Source organism: Cariama cristata, unplaced genomic scaffold, assembly GCF_000690535.1.
Source record: "Cariama cristata isolate BGI_N322 unplaced genomic scaffold, ASM69053v1 scaffold10860, whole genome shotgun sequence".
Taxonomy (NCBI): domain Eukaryota; kingdom Metazoa; phylum Chordata; class Aves; order Cariamiformes; family Cariamidae; genus Cariama; species Cariama cristata.
In genome coordinates this window covers 30,027-52,323 of record NW_009592991.1, presented here as the reverse complement: position 1 = coordinate 52,323, position 22,297 = coordinate 30,027, and the positions used below count along the sequence as shown (strand labels likewise).

The 22,297-nt window shown below is 41.2% G+C and overlaps 1 protein-coding gene across 1 annotated transcript in view; it reads right to left on the bottom strand.

The window, feature by feature from the left end:
• The window catches only part of LOC104154995 (calpain-5-like), a 54,252-nt gene that overhangs the window by 14,571 nt on the left and 17,384 nt on the right, over positions 1–22,297 (bottom strand). The window contains exons 2-7 of the mRNA XM_009705991.1: positions 9,025–9,156; positions 8,341–8,549; positions 7,749–7,941; positions 3,819–4,012; positions 2,463–2,540; positions 1,054–1,249 (exon numbers count right to left, since the gene is read on the bottom strand). Coding sequence (XP_009704293.1) covers positions 1,054–1,249; positions 2,463–2,540; positions 3,819–4,012; positions 7,749–7,941; positions 8,341–8,549; positions 9,025–9,156 — 1,002 coding nt within the window. The remainder of the gene's footprint in view (positions 1–1,053; positions 1,250–2,462; positions 2,541–3,818; positions 4,013–7,748; positions 7,942–8,340; positions 8,550–9,024; positions 9,157–22,297) is intronic.

The window sequence follows — 22,297 nt, the reverse complement described above, 5'->3', positions numbered from 1 at the left end:
AACTTCCATTGCATCAGGCATGGCACTCAACCGTAACGTGTATATTTTGTTCTCTGTGGCAGCTAAACGCTTACAAATGAGACCCAGACAAGCACTTGGAATACATCCAGAATCTTACAGGGGAATAGCTGAACAAAATCACCCTCTGGAAATGAGGCACCGACAGAAGACAGAGCAGTGAAGAACTGCTTCTCCATCTACACCTATATGACAGGATGAGCTGGGAGTTTGAGATTCGCTGCCAGCCTGAACAGCAAAGGCCGCACTTCTCCAATATCCTGCTGTCAGAATGGAGGGGTGCAGACAGAAACCTCCCATACAAGTACAGAGGAGCAGACACAAGAACATCTTTAATTAATTAAAGTATGTAGCAAATTACAAAAGAACAGAAAGGTCAATTTTCAAATTAATTAACTAAAGCAGGAAGTGCCCAGATCTCATTGACAGTAATGGAAGTTTTATGCCTGAATTTGCATGCACTGGGGTAAAAACATGCAACACTGAGAAGGGCTGGAAGTTGAGAAATGGAGTAAGAACTGATAAATAGATAAACCGAATTACTTGAAAGTTACCAGGTAGGATGAGACAAGGAAAATTCTGTAATGCTGTTGAGAGGACGAGCTTGGGGAAGAGACTAGATACTTTCAGAATCTTAGATTAATGCCAAGGGATACTAACTAAACACAGTGGACCAAATCCTCAGGCTGTTTAAGGGTGTTAAGTGAATGGAGTACTGTCACCAGAAAAATCAGACTTGCTGCCTTTCTATAACTGCGAAACTGAAAGAAGTCTAGGCAGGACTTCACTAATCCTGGTGTGTCTGACTCATCAGCCCCAAACACGATCAGTCCTAAACAAGTATCTAAACTCTTCTGAGAGATTTCAGAGAAATCACAGAAACATGCAGTGAACCAGCATACTCCCAGAGGACAGAAACTGGCAAAGAGATTTCTGTCAAGTAGTTACAACCAACTCCTAAATAGGGTGGATACTTCAGAAGCCCTAGCTAAAGTGGATACACTTCAATACCTCACAAAATACAGGGATTCCCACCTGGGGATTCTGAAGGAAGGTCTCTTTGCTATCAAAGCATCCACCAGAGCGATTTAGTAGGGGTTCTGAATCCTTTGCCCAAGCCCCATGCATCATTTTCTTCTCCCAGGTCTTGTAGATGCTGAAGTAGGAGGTATTCACAATCCGGCAGACGTCCACATCAGTGAAATTCTTACACCAGTCCTCAAACGTCATCCTATTCCACGGGACACCAGGAAAGTCATGGTTTATTTAATAATAAACAGTGATACTCATGCAAAGAGCCAAAATAACGAAATCTTCCAGTAATTTAAGAGGAGGCATTGCTCAGCTGTCCAGAGGACAAACTGATTCACTGGAAAGCTCTCCATGTGGAAATACTTGTGAAGCCACAATGACACTGTCTTAGACCTTAATTTAGAGAAATATCACCTCAGCATGTTTGGTCAGTTCTGGATTTGTTCAGTTGCAGCACGTAAGCCTATAGCAAAGGTTGTATCTACCAGGCTAGATTTGATAACATGTATTTTGCAAAGGCAAAAGAGATTACCTGCAACCAAAGCACTATCCGCTCCTCATTATTATGGTCTTTATTGTTAGAGCTGTCCCTGAGCATGACTCAAACCTCTGTACTCTGGACACAGCTTTTATTTAGCATCATCTCAATGCTATAACCTGTGCCTGCTAAACTGACAGACTGGATTGCAGAGCAGTTAAAAAACATTCACCTTCTCATAACAGCTTGATGTCTCTGAACTACCATCCTGTCCTGGCTTATTAATGGCCCAGAACCAGTTGGATTCCAGTTGCCAGTTCTGCAAAGCCAAGCAAACAGAAGACTTTTCATACTGAGCCCTACCAGCACACTTGATGCAATATTGATGATCTACTGAAGAAGTTGCTGGATTGCCTTAGTGTATCTAAGCTTTAAGTAGAGTCAAAATTATTAGAGTTCTAGAGATTCTGAGCAATTCTCATGCTGGAAAACACTGACAAATATCAAAATTCATTGGCTGCAATTGTATTTGCAGATACCTCAGCCATGGTTCACCTAGAAATCCTGCAGATACGCACAGTAGTCAGTAAACAGGATTGAAAGTGTGTTCAATATTTGGCATTCTGTAATGTAAATCACCACATGTGTTGTCTTGGATTCTGAGTGAATGTCCTAAATACAGATAATTGATTTTGAGGGTGTTTGAAACTCATATTTACTAAGAGCTACTAATTTTGTTCTACCAGTTTTTAATCCATTTTTTTCTGTTCTTCTCTGTCATCCCTTGAGAGTTTAAAAGAAACAGACCTTGTGCCAGGACTGGATAATATTATCTATTTGGGGAAGTTGGTTTTGAAGCTGTTAAATGGTAGAATTAATGACAATTACTCAATGTACCCAGTATCTCCAAACCGTTCACATGACTCCCACTCACCAGAACTCTCCATCATTCTCAAGAGTAAGTCCCAAGTTCTTACGTTCTGAATCGCTGACTTTCTTCCACTCCTCAGAACTAAAAGGCAAAAAAACATTAAAAAAAAAAAAAAGAGGGGAAAAAAAGACTAACAAAGATGATTAGTGACTTAAATTAAATACTCTCATGTGGAAGAAAAATTGCAAGTAAAATTCTCTCGTGGTCCCTTGTTATAAAGGTAACACCAGAGTACTGAAAGGATAGATGATATTCAGGAAGAAAGTGTGAGGCTTACAGGAGGCCTAATTTTAAAACATTAATTGATTTGAAAGCTACTAAAAAAGAAGGAGATGAATGGGAAATTGGCACAACTAGAGCAGAACCTTATTGATTTCCTTTGTCACACCCTCCCTTACGACACTTAAACAGCTGGTTTGGAAGGTCATATGAGATTGACTCCATTCCCTAAAGGCCCTTCAAAAGAAACCTGGTTTTCCTCCACAGAAGCTTATTGAACACTTCACTTAGACCAGAGTATTCTCTTTGTCTTTCAGTCTCCTTAAGTAAAACAGGCCTGAGATTTCCCCAGAGTCTTTGAGAAGAAACTGTTGGGACACCAGCCTAGTGTCCAGTTTCCAGAGTAACACTACACTGCGTAGACCCTTCATTGCCTGCATTAGCATATAACTTGTGTGCTCTGCATTAGTATATAACTTGTGTGCTCTGCATTGTGCCCTGGAGGCACCTGCCTCCTTCCACTGACTGCAAGGGAGCACAGGATCCTAAATGCAAGCAGTTCGATGCTTAAATCAGACAACATGATAGAAGAAAGCATCAGCCCCTTCCTTAAAGTGTTACGTTAGACAAACAGAGCCACAATTCCTCACTCCCTTTCCAAAAGTACTTGGACGATAAAGTTGAAGGTGGTTGGTGGGAGGGAAGGGAGGTTTCTTGCCATAACAGACATTTTCTTAACCTATTTGGAAATTCTCAGTTTAATTCTGTTAGACCAAAAACTATGGGCCAACCTCAGAGTCCCGAGTGCATCCACTGGAATGAGCAGCAGCTGTGCCAAGACACGGGCTAGTGGAGAACCACAAAGGTTTAAATTCAACAAGACACAGTAGCTCTTCTGTGCACTCTTTGCATTTCACCTGAACCAAACTCTTTGAAAGCAATAGATTTTTGCTAGCTAAAGTATGGAAGATAAGAACTGAATATGCTGTTGTTAGGAACATTGCATTATTAAATGCTAACAGTGGCTGGTAAGCACAGTGTTGAACTGTAACATCCTAGTTAAATGTTTTTCATGTGTAAATTGCCAGTGATGGAGTAATCACAGTTTCATTCCTTTGACACTGGGTTTGCAGCACTTACTTGTCACTCCAGGGACCGTTCCACTCTCTTTTTCCCCACGGATTTCTCAGCCTGATCATGAATAGCTTTTCTGCATTAAAAGAGAATATGAGCCTTTCTCCAAGGCGCAGCTTCCGAATTGCGGTCACTGAGTAGGCATGGCCGATGACAAGACCCATCTCTGTCTCTGCTTCATTGGTACTCCCAGAGGAAGCCTTTAGCACCAAGAATGACAATTCAAAACCAAAAAGAAATCGCATCATTGAGGGAACTGACAGCTACGTGTTCAAGGGGCAGGATGGGGAAGGCTTGTTTTCTTTTGTAGAGCTATATGTTCCCTTCCCAGGTGATTTGACTATGCAGGAAAACAGCAGCACTGGGGCTCAAAACTAGTGGCTCACTGGTCTGATCTTTTGCATGATAGTGCGAAAGTGATAGTGGTAGGACTTGTCTGAAGCCCTAGCAGACAGACGCCCAGAGCATAGGAGCACACTGCCTGCTACAGCCATTCTGTCTCCTCCTGGCCTCGGAAAGTTAAAGACTGGACTGAGGGACAACCTTTACCAGCCCTTCCAAAATCTTGTCATCTTTACAAAATGGCTTTTCTGGATACTGATGGCTGAGCTGAGACATAGCACTGTCTGGTGGTGTCCTCAACTGGACTCTTTGTAGGGCCCAAGGATTTAACCCGTGAGTCCAATGCCTCTTTCTGCATTGGGGTAAATTTGATATCCAGAAAGAACTACTGGCAGTGAGTAAAAATAGACGGCACAGGCAAGAAAATTTTCTAGTCGTTTGTCAAACCTGTCCTGTACCTCAACTTGTGACCTGGCAGGCCTCTCGTGGTAACTAGCAGATCTGCAGGCTTTCTTAGGAACTAGGTTTGCTCCTCATAGACTTCACATAAGAAGCCTAGTTTCCAGCAGTTATCAGGCAAGTAAACTCTCCTGCTGGATGACCTAGTCCTCATCAGATGCTGATCTAAGAATACATAAAAATTGTCAAGTTCTGAAAAAGACCACAATTTTATTTAATGCATCCGGATCAAAATCTCCTAAGTACATCTCAAAACATCATATAAAGATACTGGAGTGGCTTTGAGTGACTGGTCCTTTCCAAAGCCAGTACAATGCTGCTTCAGAGCAGCACATAGCAGGCAGGACTGTGGAAAAAGTAAAGCTGTGCCAGTGCTGTAACCCTTCTTCTGAGCCAGAAACAATCCAAATGGTCATCCCTCTGGATTCATCACACCCTTGCTGAAGCCAGCATGGGCATCTTTGCACTGAGTGATATCCAGAGTCTCTCTCACCTATATTGGGCTATAACCCATTGGGCCTTAAAACACTTGCTCCCTTGGACAGCAAGGAAGGAAGATTTGACTCAGTACAGATCCTTGCGTGTAAACTTGTAATAACCTAATTAAGAGCTCAATAATCAAGCAAGCCTTTGCTCTGGTGCAAAGAGATGCACTTATTAGAGTTATGAAATGCACATAGTACTTTCTCATATGTTTTTACACATTTCAAAATTTCGCTGGTCTAAACAGGCAGGGTCCTTCTCCTAAGGCAGGTGTTGCACTGATACAACAGTGTTCAGTCCCCAAAGATAAGAAATCAGAGGGGGGAAAAAAAAAGAAGGAAAAGAGAAATTTATATGAAATTGGAACTGACAGATGGTCTGGCAACTGCGACACTCTTGCCAAGACCTGTTTGCCTTTCACCAACAACAGCTCCTAAAGAATCAGCTCATGTGTTACACCAAGACTGGCTGACATTTCCGATGGGTTTGGGCTTTCTCCAATGTAACACTTTCGCTTGCATTTTTCACGAGTAAAAGCAAACAAGAGTCCTTGACAGCATGGGAGTCTGTAACCTCTCCTGCTGCCTTTATTATTGCCCCAGGCTTTTCTTACTGCTGGGCTGCCTTTCCCACCTCATTCTAGAAGGCATTTATTTATTTATTTATTTAAATGAGATATTTAAACACCTACTGTCTGTTCAAATTTATAAATGGTGAAGCTCAGAGCTATTTTGTAATCCAAGGAAAATGATGATATGTTTGTAAATCAGCAATGAAGCCACTTGAGTATTAAATATTCTATACCTAACAAGCTTCACTGTGTGTATGATACATCTATCAAAAAGTGATAAATGCAGATGAGTCAAGCCAAACTAACAGGAACAGTCCCTGTGTAATAAATGTTCAGAAGCATCTGCGTTTGACAGGCAGAAATATAAAGCCAGGAAGAAGTGAAGGCATTACAACTCTCTAATTAATTGCTTTTTAAAATACAACTCCCTGTACTTAGCCTATCTCCTCACCAGATCCACATTAAGAAACTGAACTGCCTTAGCATTTGGGAGCAACCTGTCATCCCAAAAACAATGTTTACAACAACAGTTCACATCAGGAAGTCTGGTCTGCCAGCTTGGTCTGAGCAAACCAGATGGAATTCTTTCTAAATAAAAATTCAGCCTTGTGAAAAAGGTAAAACAAATGCCAAAGACCTAGAAGAATTTGTTTCTGAGCTGGGAGGGACAGTTTGGGACCCCTGTTCTATCCCAGCTGAGTTCTCAGGTTCAAATTCATCTCCCAGAAGGTATCATGTGTTCTTCTTTGGCGCAACGGCACTGGTGCAGGGCAGTGCATGGCCAGGGCCAGCTAAACAGATAGTATTCCCAGGTATCTCCAAACATGGTCAATTTTCTGTTGCTCTGGACAATGGCACAACTACCATGATACTCGTAAGAATTTCTGAATGAACCAACACTTGGGGCTCCACCAGTTTACACTACAGGTATGAAACAGTTCAGTGCTACAGTAATATGAACTTCGTTTCACAGACAGGGAAATTAAAGCAAAGTGTTTTAATGATTTAATGAAGTCCACATAAGAATAGCCTTAGCTAAGGTCTTAAACTGGAAGCAGAGGGCATGGGAGTAAGATGCTGAAGCGCACCTAGATGCCAACCTTGCAGCTTCTAGAGACTGATCCCTTTCCTGCAGGATGCACTTTAAAAATCATTTAAAGGCAATCTCTTAGGAAGCATTCAGGTGCCATGGCAGTTTGTTAGCCCTCCATGTGAGGTAACAGCCTCAGACAAGGTGAGAATTTCAGTGCTACCCAATCATGGCCTGACATTGCAGACTTGGATAGAAGGCGAGTTAAGCCTAGTTGTCGCTGGTTTCCCTCCTATGGCAAGGAGCTGTGCGAGGTCCTTCTCTGCCTGTGGTTTGTGAAGTATGTAGCACCCTTTGGGAGCTGCTACTTGTCTGCCTTCTAGCACCTCAAGTGAATGGAGAGAGGTAAAGCTTCCACAGAAGGCAAACCCTGTATCACCCTTGAGGAAGTCATCCCCTGTCTACTAAGGGAACTTCAGGATCACGGCCTCCTAATGTAGGCACTTAGCCAGCATAGACAAATTTTGCTGATTAATTCTAATGAGGAGTCTTACTAACAAACAGTACTACCTGAACAACCAAGTGAGCTCAGACTTTCAGCTCAGTTCTGGTGTTACACTGATGAGACGACTGCATCATCACAACCAAAGTCAAGAAGTCTCAGCAGCTCAGTGCCAGCAGAACTGTTTTCTGTAAACAGATTTCTCTAAGAAATAAAGAAATTGAACACTACCATCTGGCCTGTAAATTAGGGCATTCTAGGTGGATTAACCTCGGGTCAATACACAACTGTGGCCGTTCAGAAAGAATAGCATTTCAGATCCGCAGTAAAGTGGCAGCGCAAATGGCTTTGCGGTTTTGTGAGTGTATTTAGTGGCTCATGGAGTTGTACTTGGCTGACAGCATGGCCAACTTGCTAGCTTTTTCCGTACGAAGCTTTTCCAAAGCATACAAATGAAGGACATACTCAATATACTTATACAAATAACGGTATTTTTTCCAGATTTTTTTCATTGAAATTAACTGTTAAAATCCAGCTCTCTATACATACCGTAATGGAACAGCTCATCAACCCGCCTCTTTTATCCACTTTCAGCATCTCTTCGAACAGCTTCATCTGCTCGGAAATAATCTCACCATATTTGCCCCGTACCAAATCAATAGATTCGGCCACTGCTCCAGTGAAATCCACAATTGCATCTGCAGCACTGCCTCCATCTAGGGCTTCATAAGATCCAGCCAGCCTGGAGGTAACACAGAACATTCTCATTCACCAAGTGGCTGTTAGAAGTGCTCTAATGTGACTTGAATGCAGGTAATATATTTGTGTCGCATCAAGGAAAAAACAAAACAAAACAGAACAAAACAAAACAGCAGATTGCAGATAAACCTTTGCTGGGTTTCTAGGAAAGGAGTGTAATGATCCTTAAGTCTTCAGGCTGCTGAAGTAGAGTGCATTGCATTCTTTTATGATTCAGCTCCTCCATGCAGATTCAAGGAGAAATTTTCAATCTTTTTTAGGTTCTCTACTAGCAGCAAAGCTAAAACCTATGGAAAGTATGACAGAGTTGAAAACCAAAATAAACAGATGGATATAGAAGGGACAGCACCGAGGACTAAAAGGACAATGAACGAGCTCATACTTTGCATAAGCTTTCTCCAATAATGCGCTCCAGAATTCATTTTTCACATTGGAATGGCAGTAGATCAACTCCCCATCAATTGTTGGCAGCAGATCATCAACAACCACCTCTGTCCATTCTCCAAAGCACCAGAAACGGAAACGGAAAATCCCAGCATATTTCTCTGGGTTTTTAGGGTCCCATTCTTGCTCGTTAAAGTCTGGAATCACCTGAGAAACCATGCAAGGGTAAGTTCACCAAATGCACTACGTTACGATATATTCAGAGGGCAGACTGCCCTGGAGCATGCACTATGCTGGTATTCAGCTTCATGAGCAGTTGACCTTAAACAGATGAAGCAGTGAAAAAAGAGGGTGAATTTGGTACAAAGTCAAATATAGTCCCACTTCAAAGAATCTTTTAGGGAAGTAAAATTCAAATTGATCTGCAGAGAAAGACAAACAGAATCTACTGCACTCTCTGGCTTTGCTATATCTCTTCTTTGGTGCTCAATAAGACTGTGGAGTGGGGAGGTCTCATAATGTGTAAAATGAGCTTCTAAAGAAAGGGAAGATTTGAATCAATCAAAATTCACCACTCATCAGAGACACATTATTCCTAGAGGGAAAAACATTGGCTGATAGGCAGGGAAACAAGAAAGGTTTATTAGCTTTATTTCATGCACCAAGCACATTGATCACCTACCTGCTGCCAGAGGGTCTTCCTCAGAGCCAAGCAGGAGCATGCAGCCACAAACCAGCAGTTGCCCAGGATGCCTTGGTGTAAGTCATGGGAGCTGATTCCATTCACAAACAGGTGGGGGTCTTCACAGAGGTCCTATCAAAGCAAACCAGAGCTTACCAGAGACTCCACTCCAGAAATGATCACAGCATTCTTCCAGCTATTCCTCTCCACACTTACTCTGCATCACATTCCCATTGAAACACGGAGTTTCTGTACCAGGAAGTTCAAAAGCCCTCTGGCACTGAGTATATTTGAAAGTCAAGGTATACAGGGTTATTTAAGTTCTTACAAGTAGATTGTGTTGCCTTATCTAAACACCAGAATTTGCCATTGTTTTGGGTCAGAGTTCCTAGTTCTGTCCTCAGCTGAAGGTGGTCTTTGAGGACTGGAATGAATGCAACATTTGGAAGACTGACTTGGCATTGGGGCAGTTAATGAACTGAAAGTAAGTGAAAGGAGAAGGAGAAAGCATTACAGGGAAAGGCTTTGACAGAAAAAAACCCCAACATCAAGAAAAGCGGCAGGAAATGAAGCTACTGACACCAGGACTCTGAGCTCCTCTTCCTTCACTGCCACTCCCTTGGCTGACATACTGGAAACCCTCCTCCACCAACAGCATGAGTTACTGCAGTAACCCCTGCCACCCAGCACCAAAGACGACAGAGAATACACATCTGTGAAATACACCTCTCATTCTCTGGGTCTCATCTTTCTCATTTATCGGGCTCTTGATAGAACCACTCATTCCTCCTCTCCCGTTGCTTTCCTGGCCCCATCTCTATTTACATGCAGATTCTCACCAAAGCATAGTTGGCTCTTCCTGTGATGTTTTCCTTCTCCTCATTAGCTTGCCCCTTGCTGTGTCTTTATAGCCTGCAGATCAAGGCACTAAAAGGAGGACCTCAAAGTATCATTGACCACAGGAAAGCCACAGAGGTACATTTTGCAGCAGTGTTGTGTTTGTTACCAAGAAATCCTTGGTAGACGGGGTTCTACTGAACAGACACGTATGTGGCCTCACAGTCTCAGACAGAACTGCTCCCAAGCAACACTTCAGAAAACAGGTAATCTGACTGTCCCATAACTGATATGGAACCCAGATATGTCCCAGATACGATATCCCAGAACTGATATGGTTTCAGCCCAGTGATTGCTCATGACACTCTCATGTGAATCATTGCTTTTCCTGACTGGTTGAGAGGATAAAAGAGCAGACAGTGAAATTCTGCTATTTCACAGTATAAGAATAACCCTAAATTTCAACACCGTGGGAAGGAAATGATCTTATATCCAGGCATTAGAAATGCAGAATAACTAACTCCCTCTCACCTCAAAATGGCAGAAGGCTCCAAATTTACTGCAGTCTTTCCAGTTTGTTATCAGCAGCAGAACAAGGAGCTGTTCTCCTTACCTCATGGGTTCTCACTGCCCTTTGATGATTGCAGGTGATGATCCCAAAACACCAAGATCGCAATCCAAGCCTGGCTACACACCACAGGCACATCAAAACCTCTCAGTCTTCCCTTCGATGGGACTGTGACAAATCACTGCCAGCTGAACTTATTTTCAGAGAAAAGAACCACCTCGGTGCTGAGCTGAAAGCCCTTTTTCCTGGGCTAGTTTAACAGATGGCAGCCTGAAGTCAGCTCATGGTATGCAATGCATGAAGCCGCTGCTGTTTTCTTTAAGAAAATGATATTTTTGGCATGAGACTTTTCTCATTAAATAACAATTGGTAGAAATTTTAAATGCCTCTTGAGAAACAAGTAACTGATCATTATATGACACTGCTCTTCTGTCAGTATTTCTTACATGTGTCTTCACTTAGAGAAATTTCAAAACTTATTAACAGACCTTAATAAAATTCTGAGTAACAGGATGATGCCTACAAGGAAAACTGATTATGTACAAGATACTCATCTGCATCATGGACAGATTCATTTAATCTGCCTGGATGCTCTGCTATGGAATGGCAACAGGTACTTCAGGCTAGCACTTCAGCTGATGTAAATCAACCCAGTTGTCTGTTGCAGGGGTTGACATCAGTTGACTACTTGGCCTTCACGGTGGTAGCACACCTTCCAAACCCAGCTTGGGTAGACTCAAGTTTCATATCCCATTTCCATGCATCTCTGACAGTAATAATTTCTAGTTTGTTTTTCCTTTCAAAATGTTATTTTGTTAGTGTAATAAACAAGTGATAAATTGAGCCTTCAGGGTTAAAATTGTCCAAACTTTTCTGTCACCAGAGGAAGCCAAAACTTTCTTTGGTTTTGAAAGAAATTAAGCACTACCGTGTATTACAAGTATCTTCTCTTATTTGGCTTGGTTTGCTAAATAATAACCACACTGAACTATAATTTTTTAATTGAAGTGTGTCTCGCATCTCACATAGTCCTCAGAGAAAAAAACGTAGAGCAACATGTGTCAGCTGCCAAACATATGGATGAGATTAGCATTTGCTGACGACTGAGGTCCAAAGCAAACATGGAACAGCAGAACTTAGAAACAGCACCTCCCTTTTTCCACCATAGTCACTAAATTCTTCAGGATCCTGCTTGATAAACCCTTTCTTATTAAACTGCCTAGAAGCTCTGGACTTCTGAGACTGAAGAACCATGCAAGAAAATGACATGAGCTCTTTTTTCTTATAATTAATTACAGGATGATGACTGTCACTGTGCGGCTCTGTTGAGATGCACAGTAATACTCAGGTGCAAGTTATAGCTAATTTCAGCTGTTTGCTCTCTTCTGGGGTTTTTGCTTTTCACCCCTTATGCAGCATAGCAAATTCTAAGGAATACTTTTGAACCGGAATTAGCTATCTAAGCCCCAATTCCCTCATCACAGTTAGAAATGTGCTGTTTAAATATATTATTCTGCAGTCATTGTGAGGATCTTGAAGCATTTTTGGTTGCCCCAAGCATGTTAAAAAAAAAATAAAATAAAAAAATCCACAATTTTCCAATAATGCAGTGTTAATTTAGGATAATTGAGGACCAAGTCAACGACCATCAGAAGAATTACAAGGAAGAGAGGCTGATGTGAGATATGGCCCAGGCATTTGAGGAGACCTGATGCCTTCTCTCCCTTGCAACCTAAGCACTTAGGTTCTGAGTTCCACTAGAAGTACCTCCTTTGAAACACAGTGGTTTAACCCTAATCCCTTTTCTCAGGGTCAGCCTGCATCATCTGTACAGTAAAAAAGACAAATACCTTCACATTTGCAAGAAAAAGTTTAAAGGAGGTTGCTGAGTCTTATTGTACATCATTAACATATAATAGCCACACTATTTCTGACAAAACACCACTAATAAAAGCAGTTGTTCTATTAGTTATGCCCACAGGGAGCATTCCACCGTCCAAGATGCGGAGCTCTCCTCAATTCTCCCCTTACGCATGTGCATAATAATCTGCAGAACTATAATTAGGCTGTACAAGGTCTGAAAATGAGGTAAGAGGTTACAGGGGCTCATGGTTCTGCTGAAAACCCTGATGCTCTTATTTTCGTATCAGACTTTCATTTGCATGACAGAAGTCTATTTGTGTCACCTCCTATCCTTGCTGCACCGCATAGGCTTGAAATACCTGACATTTAGTGTTACTCAGCCACCGATGCTGTGAGAAATGATGTGGCTTGCAACCCCCTTTTTCTGATTTTAATTGGTTCAGTTCTGTGTAACAGAGTGAGTAAATGAGCTGGTTAATGAGCAGACTGGGAGAACACTGAGAAGTCTGAAGATGAGAAACTCAGTTAGCGTGGGATCACAGGAAATAACAGTGGGAGAGACCTTGACAGGTTAGTCAGTCCCAACACTTGCCTAGTGCCCAAATTGGCTATTCCCAACCTACTTGTGACTGAAGCTTCTCTAACCTGGATTTAACACAGCCCATGAGGGAAAGTCCACATGCTTCCTCCACTGGCCAGCAAAGAAGTGCATTGCTGAGCTGCTCTACAAGCCCAAGACTTCTGTGAATGGAGAGAACAGTCAGTTACCTTTGCTTTCTACAGCAACCCCTCATATAATCTACAAATCTCTCTCCTTTAGTCCTATTAACTGGTTTTGTATTACCAGTGAATTGTGGTGCCCACATCCAGGCACTATGCTCCAAAGAGTCTTTAGCAGTGCTGAGCAGAGCTCAATGCTCCTGCTTACTGAAGCTGAGCTGCCATTTTTCTGTCTTTTTCACTTGAACTTCACATATTTAACTTGTGTTCAGACTGTAATCGACCTTCTGATCCTATTCTATGGACGTGCTGCCTTGTCATTCTTTCTTCCTGAGCCATGAAGTCACTTAATACCAAAGCACTGTACTTGGTTGCATTGATGAAGTGATGCTGAATTCCACTCTATTTATTCCACACTATTTTCCTAACATCAAGATAAGTTTGAGTTCTCAACCCTGTCAACTGGCTTGCAATCCTGTCCCAGTCTGTGTTCTACAGCATTCTCATACATGCCTTTCTAGCCCCTCATCCAAGTAGTAATGAAAATATTGAAGAGTACCAGACTAAGGAAGATTTCTGTAGGACTCCATTGATACAACGCCATTTTGAGAGTGCTCCAAGTCACTTATTTCATCAGCTATGCATCCTCATTACAGAAGTTTGAATTAATCAAAATTTTCATACTTTGGAGACACTTATCAGATATTGCCAAAGTCTTATGAAAGTCAAACTATATCAGATCTACAGCTCCTCTTAGTCACAAGATCTGTCCCACTGTATACTGGAAGGAAATCAAGCTGATACATATTAGTGTATCTAACACAATACATTTTTATAATTCAATCTATACCATCAGACTAACAGTCGTCTGCCTAGGTCTGATAAATTGCAGTCAGAAATTTCACTGAGATACAAAAATGTTTGGACTGTAGTACAAATATGAAAGACGGCAACTCAATTTTTCTTTGCTACAACATATCTGCCTTAGGAAATTCCAAAACAGTGTGAACCATGGGAGACAACAGAGACCCATTTCACTGGAGCTATGAAATGGTTTGTATGTTGCTCTCTCATGATTCTCTTAAAAAAAGGAGGAATTCTGGGTTTTATTTGAGACCAGAAGCACCACTGAAAAGGAAACCAGAAGCACCACAGAAGAGTACAGGAGATAACTGATTAATTATATGCATTAACTTCAGGTTGCTGTGGCTACTTTGAATCTTAGAGTAATTTAGCTAAAGGAAGAAGTTCCCCTTAGCTCTGAAGATGCCATCTCTTGGCATAAGTATTACCAACATCCATGAACTAAAAATTATGCAATGTTGGTTACAAATAGGGAGAAAGACATTCAAAGGGTTAATCAATTCACTACGTGTCTTCATAGACATTAGCTGAAGCTGTAATGTAAAACATTATGAGATCTCTCTGATGTCTGAGAAAAGGGAAAGATAATTTTTTAATGGATTAGGGTCTGTCAGCTGGCTCAGAAAAAAACAGAGATTCAGGGAAAGGCAGGAAGAAAAAAAGCAATAATGACATTTGCAACTAAGATTTTTGAAGGATTCAGTAGCATTTAAAGCTTACTTTCTTCAGCACCCTTTAAAGAACCTAGCCCTAACATAAAAAATAATCTACCTTTGGTTGCACACAAGGCCTATGGAGACACACACTTTCCTTGATTCTATCAGACTGGTCTACTTAAGCCCAGTACACCATTCCCTTAATTTTTTTTAAAGCAGTTTGAACTATGTCAGAGCTGAGAATTCTTTCCATTTTCTTCTCCTCTCCTGTCCTCATATCATACTGAGTCAGCTCCTGCAGAGAGTGAGGTCAGGGTGGGGAAGCAAGAGGAAAGGCAATTCTTTCTGAATATGGATGCAAAAATTCAGCTTTGGCTACAGCTAACTACGAACCAATCTCATCTAAAGGAAGGTATCAAAGACAGCACTTATTTTGAGGTTGTGTAGCTGAAGAGGTAGAATAGATCGTCTATCCTATAATAAATCCCAGCTGTGCTGCCGTGTTTATAGAAACCCTCTCCAGATCAGGCTGTTTGCCAAGGCAATTGCAGTTAGCCCTAAAAAGAAAACTGTGCTAGATATTTCAATGCATGCAAAAAGCCTTTTGCAGCCTTGTTATGCCTGAAAAAACTCTGCCTATGGAGTGAAAAAAAGAGAAGTCTTAAGTTACAATCATGCCCTGTGGTATAGCTCCATCAAAAGAAAACTGGCGTCAGATATGACCCTGACTGAAACAGCCCTTGCTGAGATCAGGCAGCAACTTTATCATCAGTGCTGTTATGCCACGTAAGGCAACAAAAGGAAGATTTAGCCCTCAGGTTTTTCTCTGTACACCCAGAGCTCAGGATGTATAATTCCTCTGTAAACTTCATGCCCGTTGTCCCACAACAGCAGTTCCTGAGAGCAAGATAATACCCAATACCACATAAAAAATAAACCCAACTGCACATACACAAGGGGAAGAGCATGCCAGTTTGCTCCAGCCTTGTGTAAAAGGAAACTCAGTTATTCGGGGATTGAGAAATGCTTCTTCCCCCTCCTCCCTTTCCAATAAATCCTGTTACAAAACCAAATGCATCACAGACATTTTTATAGTGTTCTTTTTTTTCCATTTTCAGTTTGGGACTAGTGGTGACTAATACTTGGTGAAGGCCATGGGTTTCAGCCTTGCCCTGCCTACGGGATGCATGTATTTGGGGAGGATCCGAATCAAAGTTTTGGCAGAAAAAAACCCAAACATTGGGCAACATGGTGTGTATCTTGGCTGCCTCTAGATTTCACCTGACCCTTGGAATGCTAGAGCTGCTCTCTTCCAGAATGCTGACAGTTGCTGGAAGGGGTACAAGTGATGTGCCGTAGCGCTGACCTTTTTCTGAACCTCAGTAACAAAGTGTTTACTGAAGCTCTTAAGAGTCCTTTGACGTTTCATCCCAGAAATCACTCAAGACTATGATGAAAGACTTTCTGTTCTCCCAGGAGCCTCTTAGAAGTATATCATACCATCTCTTACTGCACTATCTTAGTTTGTGATGCTTTAGATCAACATTTGACACAATTGCAGCACATTCATAATACTTTGTTTTTAGAGAAAACCTGGCTTGTTTGTGGATAACTTTTTTTCCTCACTGAACTTACCAGACAATAGCTTTTGTCTCCTGCCTTCTTCCCCTAGTACCTATTCCCTTCTCTAAATTCAGTACTACAATTTGTGTTACTTTTCCTCATGAGCAGCAACCACAGATGCCATTCTTAGGACCAGATTCACCTCAGGAAACAGTCGTGTTCTCTCAGCTCAGTGTTTAAACTCCCCTGTATCCAGGACACAAGTTCTTTCAAAGGGCAATTTAGTCATTACCTTGCCACCTCTCTCAGAATGTGGTAACACTGGAGAGAGGCGTATCTCTCCATTGATCATATAAATCAAGGTCTTAGTTCAGAACAGGCCCATACCTTTCAAACAGTTGCTACACATAATGTTATCCTTTGTGTCTTGGATGAAGATCTCATCAAATAAACCCAGTAATACACATCACAAAAGCAGGCCCAGCTAGTTATGGGAAATACATCCAAAGCAGCACAGGTTAAAACCTAGACTATAACTATTTTAGAGGTTATTTTATCTGAAAATTTAAAAAAGTATTAACTGATGATCTAAAGTTAAAATCTCCTAAAGATTATTGTTGGTTTAGCAAACACAGATGCTGAGCAGCCCGAGACCACTTTCAGTTGGTTAATGTTGCCACCTTTTCTGAAATATCCATATCTCTCTCACTATCGATTCCAACATCTATGGAACTTCATTCTCTGCTATTCCAAAGCTACTACAAGTGTGACATCATTTTGGGAGAATAATTTAATCAAAGCATCATTTTACTTGCCTAAAAATGTATATATTTAAATTCCTTGAAAAAAATAATTGTTTTCCATCAGAAAAGACAGCATTTTCAGGCCACTAACACAAAGTTTTCTTGTAAAATGCTTTTACAAGGATTTACTGTGATTTTGAGATGGTGATGCTCCATGAAAATAGGTAGATATAGTAGATATATTACTTGAGGCTGCACAAAATTCAACACTTACTACGTGAATGTAGGCATCCAAAGAGCTTTTGTTGGATGAGCTGCCCACCAGAAGGAATAAGGACATTACAAATTTCTTCCTTAGCATTTAATAAAATCAATCATAAATGAGTTCAAAATCATTATTAGAGATTAGAATGTGTATGACAGCAAGGGGATACACAGGGTATGGGGAAGGGCCCCAGACAAGTCAGACTTACCGCACGTGAGCTATGCAGTCAGTCTGCATGTGTGCCATAACCGTTTATTTGGGAGTGCTACTTAGCAAGTTGTAACTGCTCCAAATGGTCTGCCAGCAGACCTTTCATTTTTTGGCCTTTTTTCTCCATTAGAAAGGAAAGAAATTGAGTGCATTTTCAAGAAAAACTGAACGTACAGTTCTTCTGAGAAACAGGTGGTATAAACCAGTCTAACTCTATTTCTGCAAAGAGCAACCTACCAAAGCAGTGGAAATGCCTCTGCATTAAATGCAAGTAAGAGAGGGATGGCCAAATTTGAAGACAGTCAGTTCAGAGCGACGCCCTGACGCCACTTCCAGGCACACACTAATGTGGCTGAAGTCAGACATGGCCTATAAGTCCACTCACAGTTCATCAGACCAAAAGGCCACCCACCCTTTAGCTCTGTTTTTTTACTGCTTCCTCAAAACATGTTTTTCAATCAAGTTCTTGAACTAGTTTCCTAAGATGGGAATTAAAAACAATAAGAAAAGGAGGTTGGAAAGCATCACACGCAGTTTTACACAACACTGAAATATTCAGCACTGGACCAGTGTGGAATAAACAATTCCCAGGTCTGTATGCCTGACTCTTCATCTCTGGCTGGGGAGGCAGCTATTTTCTTTGCCTGATAATAAGCATCATTTTGGCTCAGTGGCCATGACCTTTCTAGAGTTGTCCAGTCTGACCTTACGCTGTGTCTCAAGGGGCTGGTAACTGATGCGGACTGAAATCTTTATCACTGCCTTTTATGACGAAGGGAACATGCTGTTTACAAAAGGGTATTAGGTAGATTTCAGCAAAGTCACCCTTTTTGTTGTTGTTGTTATTACATTGTGGATGTTTTTTGTTATTACATCAGGCATTGTGTGGCAAAACCAAAGTCAGGTCATCTGAAATGTTATCTAGAGTGAAAATTCAGATTAAGCTGGAGGTGATTTGTTTTACTTGGAAGGAGACATTTCTTCCTTGTCCAATGGCAATACGCAGACTTTAAAGGTTAAAAAGTGTAAGTCTAAACCACAACATTAAAGAGCATAAACATTTTTAGTAACAATTTCCTCCTTTCCCCATCCCTTTTCCAGGAGGTGTTGGTTTCAGCCTAGATTCCAGTATCTACTAATTGTGGCATTTATCTCAGACACTTTCTTGAAGATAAAAATCCTTTATCCTCTTCTCCCAGCCTCCTCATCTTTTTCAGACAGCACCTTGAGGTGTTGTCCTCCACTTATTTGCTTAAAGCAAAAAAATTTACTGCCTGTGATAACAATGCATGGAGTAGCCATTGTAACTTCCCAGATACACCTGGAATTGTGAGAGATGTCACACCATTCTGGAGTAGATGTTTGCTTCATGACATACAAAGAGGAACTGGAAACTTGTATATGAAATCCTGATCATAAGACACAAGCTTCTTAAAATATCAGATGACTTGAAATATATCAAATTTTGGATTTTGAAATTAAATTTTTTTTAAATAAAATTCTGTACTAGCAAGCACAACCCAACTTTTCTGAGCCTACGTAAGTCAGAGTCAATGGAGCCTCTCGGTTCCAAGAGGACATGGATCAGACTCTTAAATTTTAGTCTGGACAACCTTTCTGGCAAAGATCAGCCTAAGATCATGTAAAACAGAGAGTATGTGTCTTTTAGTAATACAGAGAGATGCCCAATACGTTGCAGAGAACTATACTGCTTTCATGCAGTCAGAACTTTATCAGATCACACTATGTTCTCACATTTGCCTTTCTTCCCTGTATTCTGTTATCAACTCAACACGTTTCAGAAGGAATCAACAACAAAACTACTTCCATATCTCACAGATCTTTTTAGGAAGCTTGCTCTCTGGTATCTCCCTCTCTTGTGGCACTCTGATATCTCATAAAGGATAAGCTTTTTCCCAGGGTGTCCTGCTCCCAATCAACTATCTGTTTTCATGGCATGTGTAGTTTCACCAACACATCTACCCCTTTACCAAACTGGGTTGAAACTGGTCAATTGTAAAGCATTGTTGGGGAAAGAGGCGAACAGACAGACACGGACTTGGAGACAATGTAACTGTAATTGTGCTTCCTCTGGGGGGGGCGGAAAGGCCAAAAGGAACAAAGAGCCTAATGGCAAGTTACTAACCGCTCAGTGTTCTCCATCAACACTCATCAGTCTTGCAGATCACAGAGCATTCCCTAAATATGATGAAAATTACTTGACTACTTAATAGCAAAGCTGGAGATACCCTTTCCTCCTGCCTCATTCAGTCTGGGAGGTACCTCTACTTTGATGTCAAATGCAAGTAGCTCCAACCTCATGATCACTGTCAGGGTCTTCCCTATCGTGATCCAGGATTTTCTTCTGTTTTAACCCAAAACAAAGGCTAGGGCAGATTCAATCAGACAGATATACTGACAAAACCCTTTGTCTCCTTGGGAGGAGTCAGCCTGCCAGGATATAATTAGAATATTTACTCGGTCATGATTTTATCCCAGTTGAAGCACAGTCAGTTTCATCTCTGTGTTTAAATTGTTTAGACACTTATGAGACCTTTTGCTTGGAAAGACATAATGAGAAACTTTTTTCGTATTTGTATCATGCTGTTTCTTTACATAGCGCTTTCACTGCATTTATTGAGCTTATTTTTTGTTTTCCCAATGTGGTATAGATATACTGATTTGAATTCACTACTTCATTTCAGGCAAATTCCTTTGTTAAACACTAACATTACATCTGCCTGATGCCAGCCTAAGACAAAGCTGTCATTCAACTGTCAGAAAACAGAGAAAGCCAATACAGCAAACAGAAGACCCAGAATCATTTTATCACAAAGTTCACTGGTAACACGCCTGCATCTTCATCAGTTCAAATAAAGTTAGTACAAAGATCAGGGTGCGAATCAGAATGGACGGTAGTTCATTAGGGATCACATGGGATTCCTTATCTTCAAGAAGAAGATCATATACATCTATAAGAAAAAAACAGGCTCTGTAGAACTGTCTATTTAGAAAATCACCAAGTTAGAGGAATTGAACAAAGGTCAGTGATGGCCAACAGATGAGTCAGTGCCATCACTGAGAAATTACCCTCCTGACTTACAGGTTTAGAAATTCTGGCAATCTCAAAGAGCTCCCACTTATCTTTTGCAATGACTACTACCAGCCATAGAAATATTCACAGTGGCCAGCCTCACAACAATTTTCCAGAGAGCACAAGCTCTTTGATTTGCAGTTATGGATTTGAAGTTACATACTAGATAAAATAGAAGGCATCCAGACCTCCAGTTCCTATTACAACCTGTTCAAAGCACCATAAAATTTCCTGTAAAGATGGAGATTCTCTATGAACATTTAGGAATTGCTGTGAGAACGTCAAGCCTCCCATCATCTGAGAAGACAGAAACCTCCCATGGTCTTCTATAGTGAGAAAGAGTCTGCTTGTCTCCCAGGAAGAGAAGTTTGAGAGACGTTGATAACTCAAACATGAACTTGACTACACATCAAATTCCTGCTAGTCTTAGAGCACAGCGCTCCACCTCTAAGTGCTGGAGAATCACTCCAGTTCCAGCACTGCTCCACTCCTGCCAGGTTTAATTTCTTTTGTTATGTACCAGGAAAACCATCTCAGCCAGCTGGAATTCTAAACCCCACCAGGGACACTGAAATCATGCTGGCTCATTTGTGTCTCCAGCAACCTCTCTCCTAGTGCTCAACACATAGATCGCTTCCAAGAGAAAATCGTGAGTCACTTTTTAACCTCACCCTCATGCTGTCGATCACATTAATTATTTTATTCAATCAGGGTCTAACAGTCTAACTAAAGCTAGGGAAAAACCTAAGGAAACATAGCTTAACTCTCAAAAGGCAAGGAGAAGGGCCTGTTTCTAATAATGTTGAGGTTTGCCAACGTTGCTTTTTTCTTGTCTTACAAGTTAAGTATTTACAGTGCAGCCATTATGTTCACTAAAAGGCATTTTTATTTTTAATTTTTTGAAGATTTTGGAATGTCTGCAGAAGTAACTTCTCATGGTGTGCCTGTCTATTCCAAGCACGCCATGCCCCTTAGTGTCTATAGTTTTCACTCTATTCAAATGTAGAGATGCAGACCAGATTCTCAGCTGTAAGTCATCATCGCTTTAGCTAAGCCAAGGGGGTGATGCTGCTTTATACAAGAGAAGGTGCAAGGCCCCTCAATCCACCTCTATCCATAGACAGATACTGCTTTGGTTTTGTTAACGAGAGATTCATCATGCTTTTAGGAACAGAAAAAGCCCATTAATACTAGGGATGAGAAATGCCATGGTTAGATTACATTTGAAATATTTCAGTTAAATTTGAATTATTCCTCTTACAGTCCAGACATTAGCTGTTTCACCAGTGAGATCATGTGCCCAAATGCAAAAGCAGCTTTTAGACAACTATCATTTCTGAGAACTTTCGCTTGTGGAGAGCAGAGTCAGTGAGTGAAAGAGGAGGGAGGAGAGGCCAGAGCATGAGGTACCGCATTCACATCTCCATTTAGGGAGGAAAATTAGATGTCCAAGGCTTAAATGCCCCTTTTCTGAAGGGAGGAGAAAACAGACAACAGTGATCATGCACAAAAGCTACAGCAAGATGAGCTCTGCACAAAGTCTGTGCAAATGGATCCAATTATCTATAGGGTTATCCTAGTGACCAAGGGAGAGCAAAGCCCTGCAGTCATGTTATTCATCAGTCCCACAAGTGCTTGTACCTGTGATAAAGCTGAAGCATCAATAAAACTGTAAACTTGCAGACCAAAGCTCAGCCCACAGCTGGATCATGGCCAAATGAGATTTAACTTTTTGCTCACCATCACAGGACTAAAGGTTTGGTACAGTCTTAGGAAAAAACCCTATTTCAATTCTTTATTCACTGTATCAGACTAGAAAGTGCTGTCTCCGGGCAAAAAACAGACCTCAATATGCTTTATACAGCACAGACACTCTTTGTTAGACTGGCC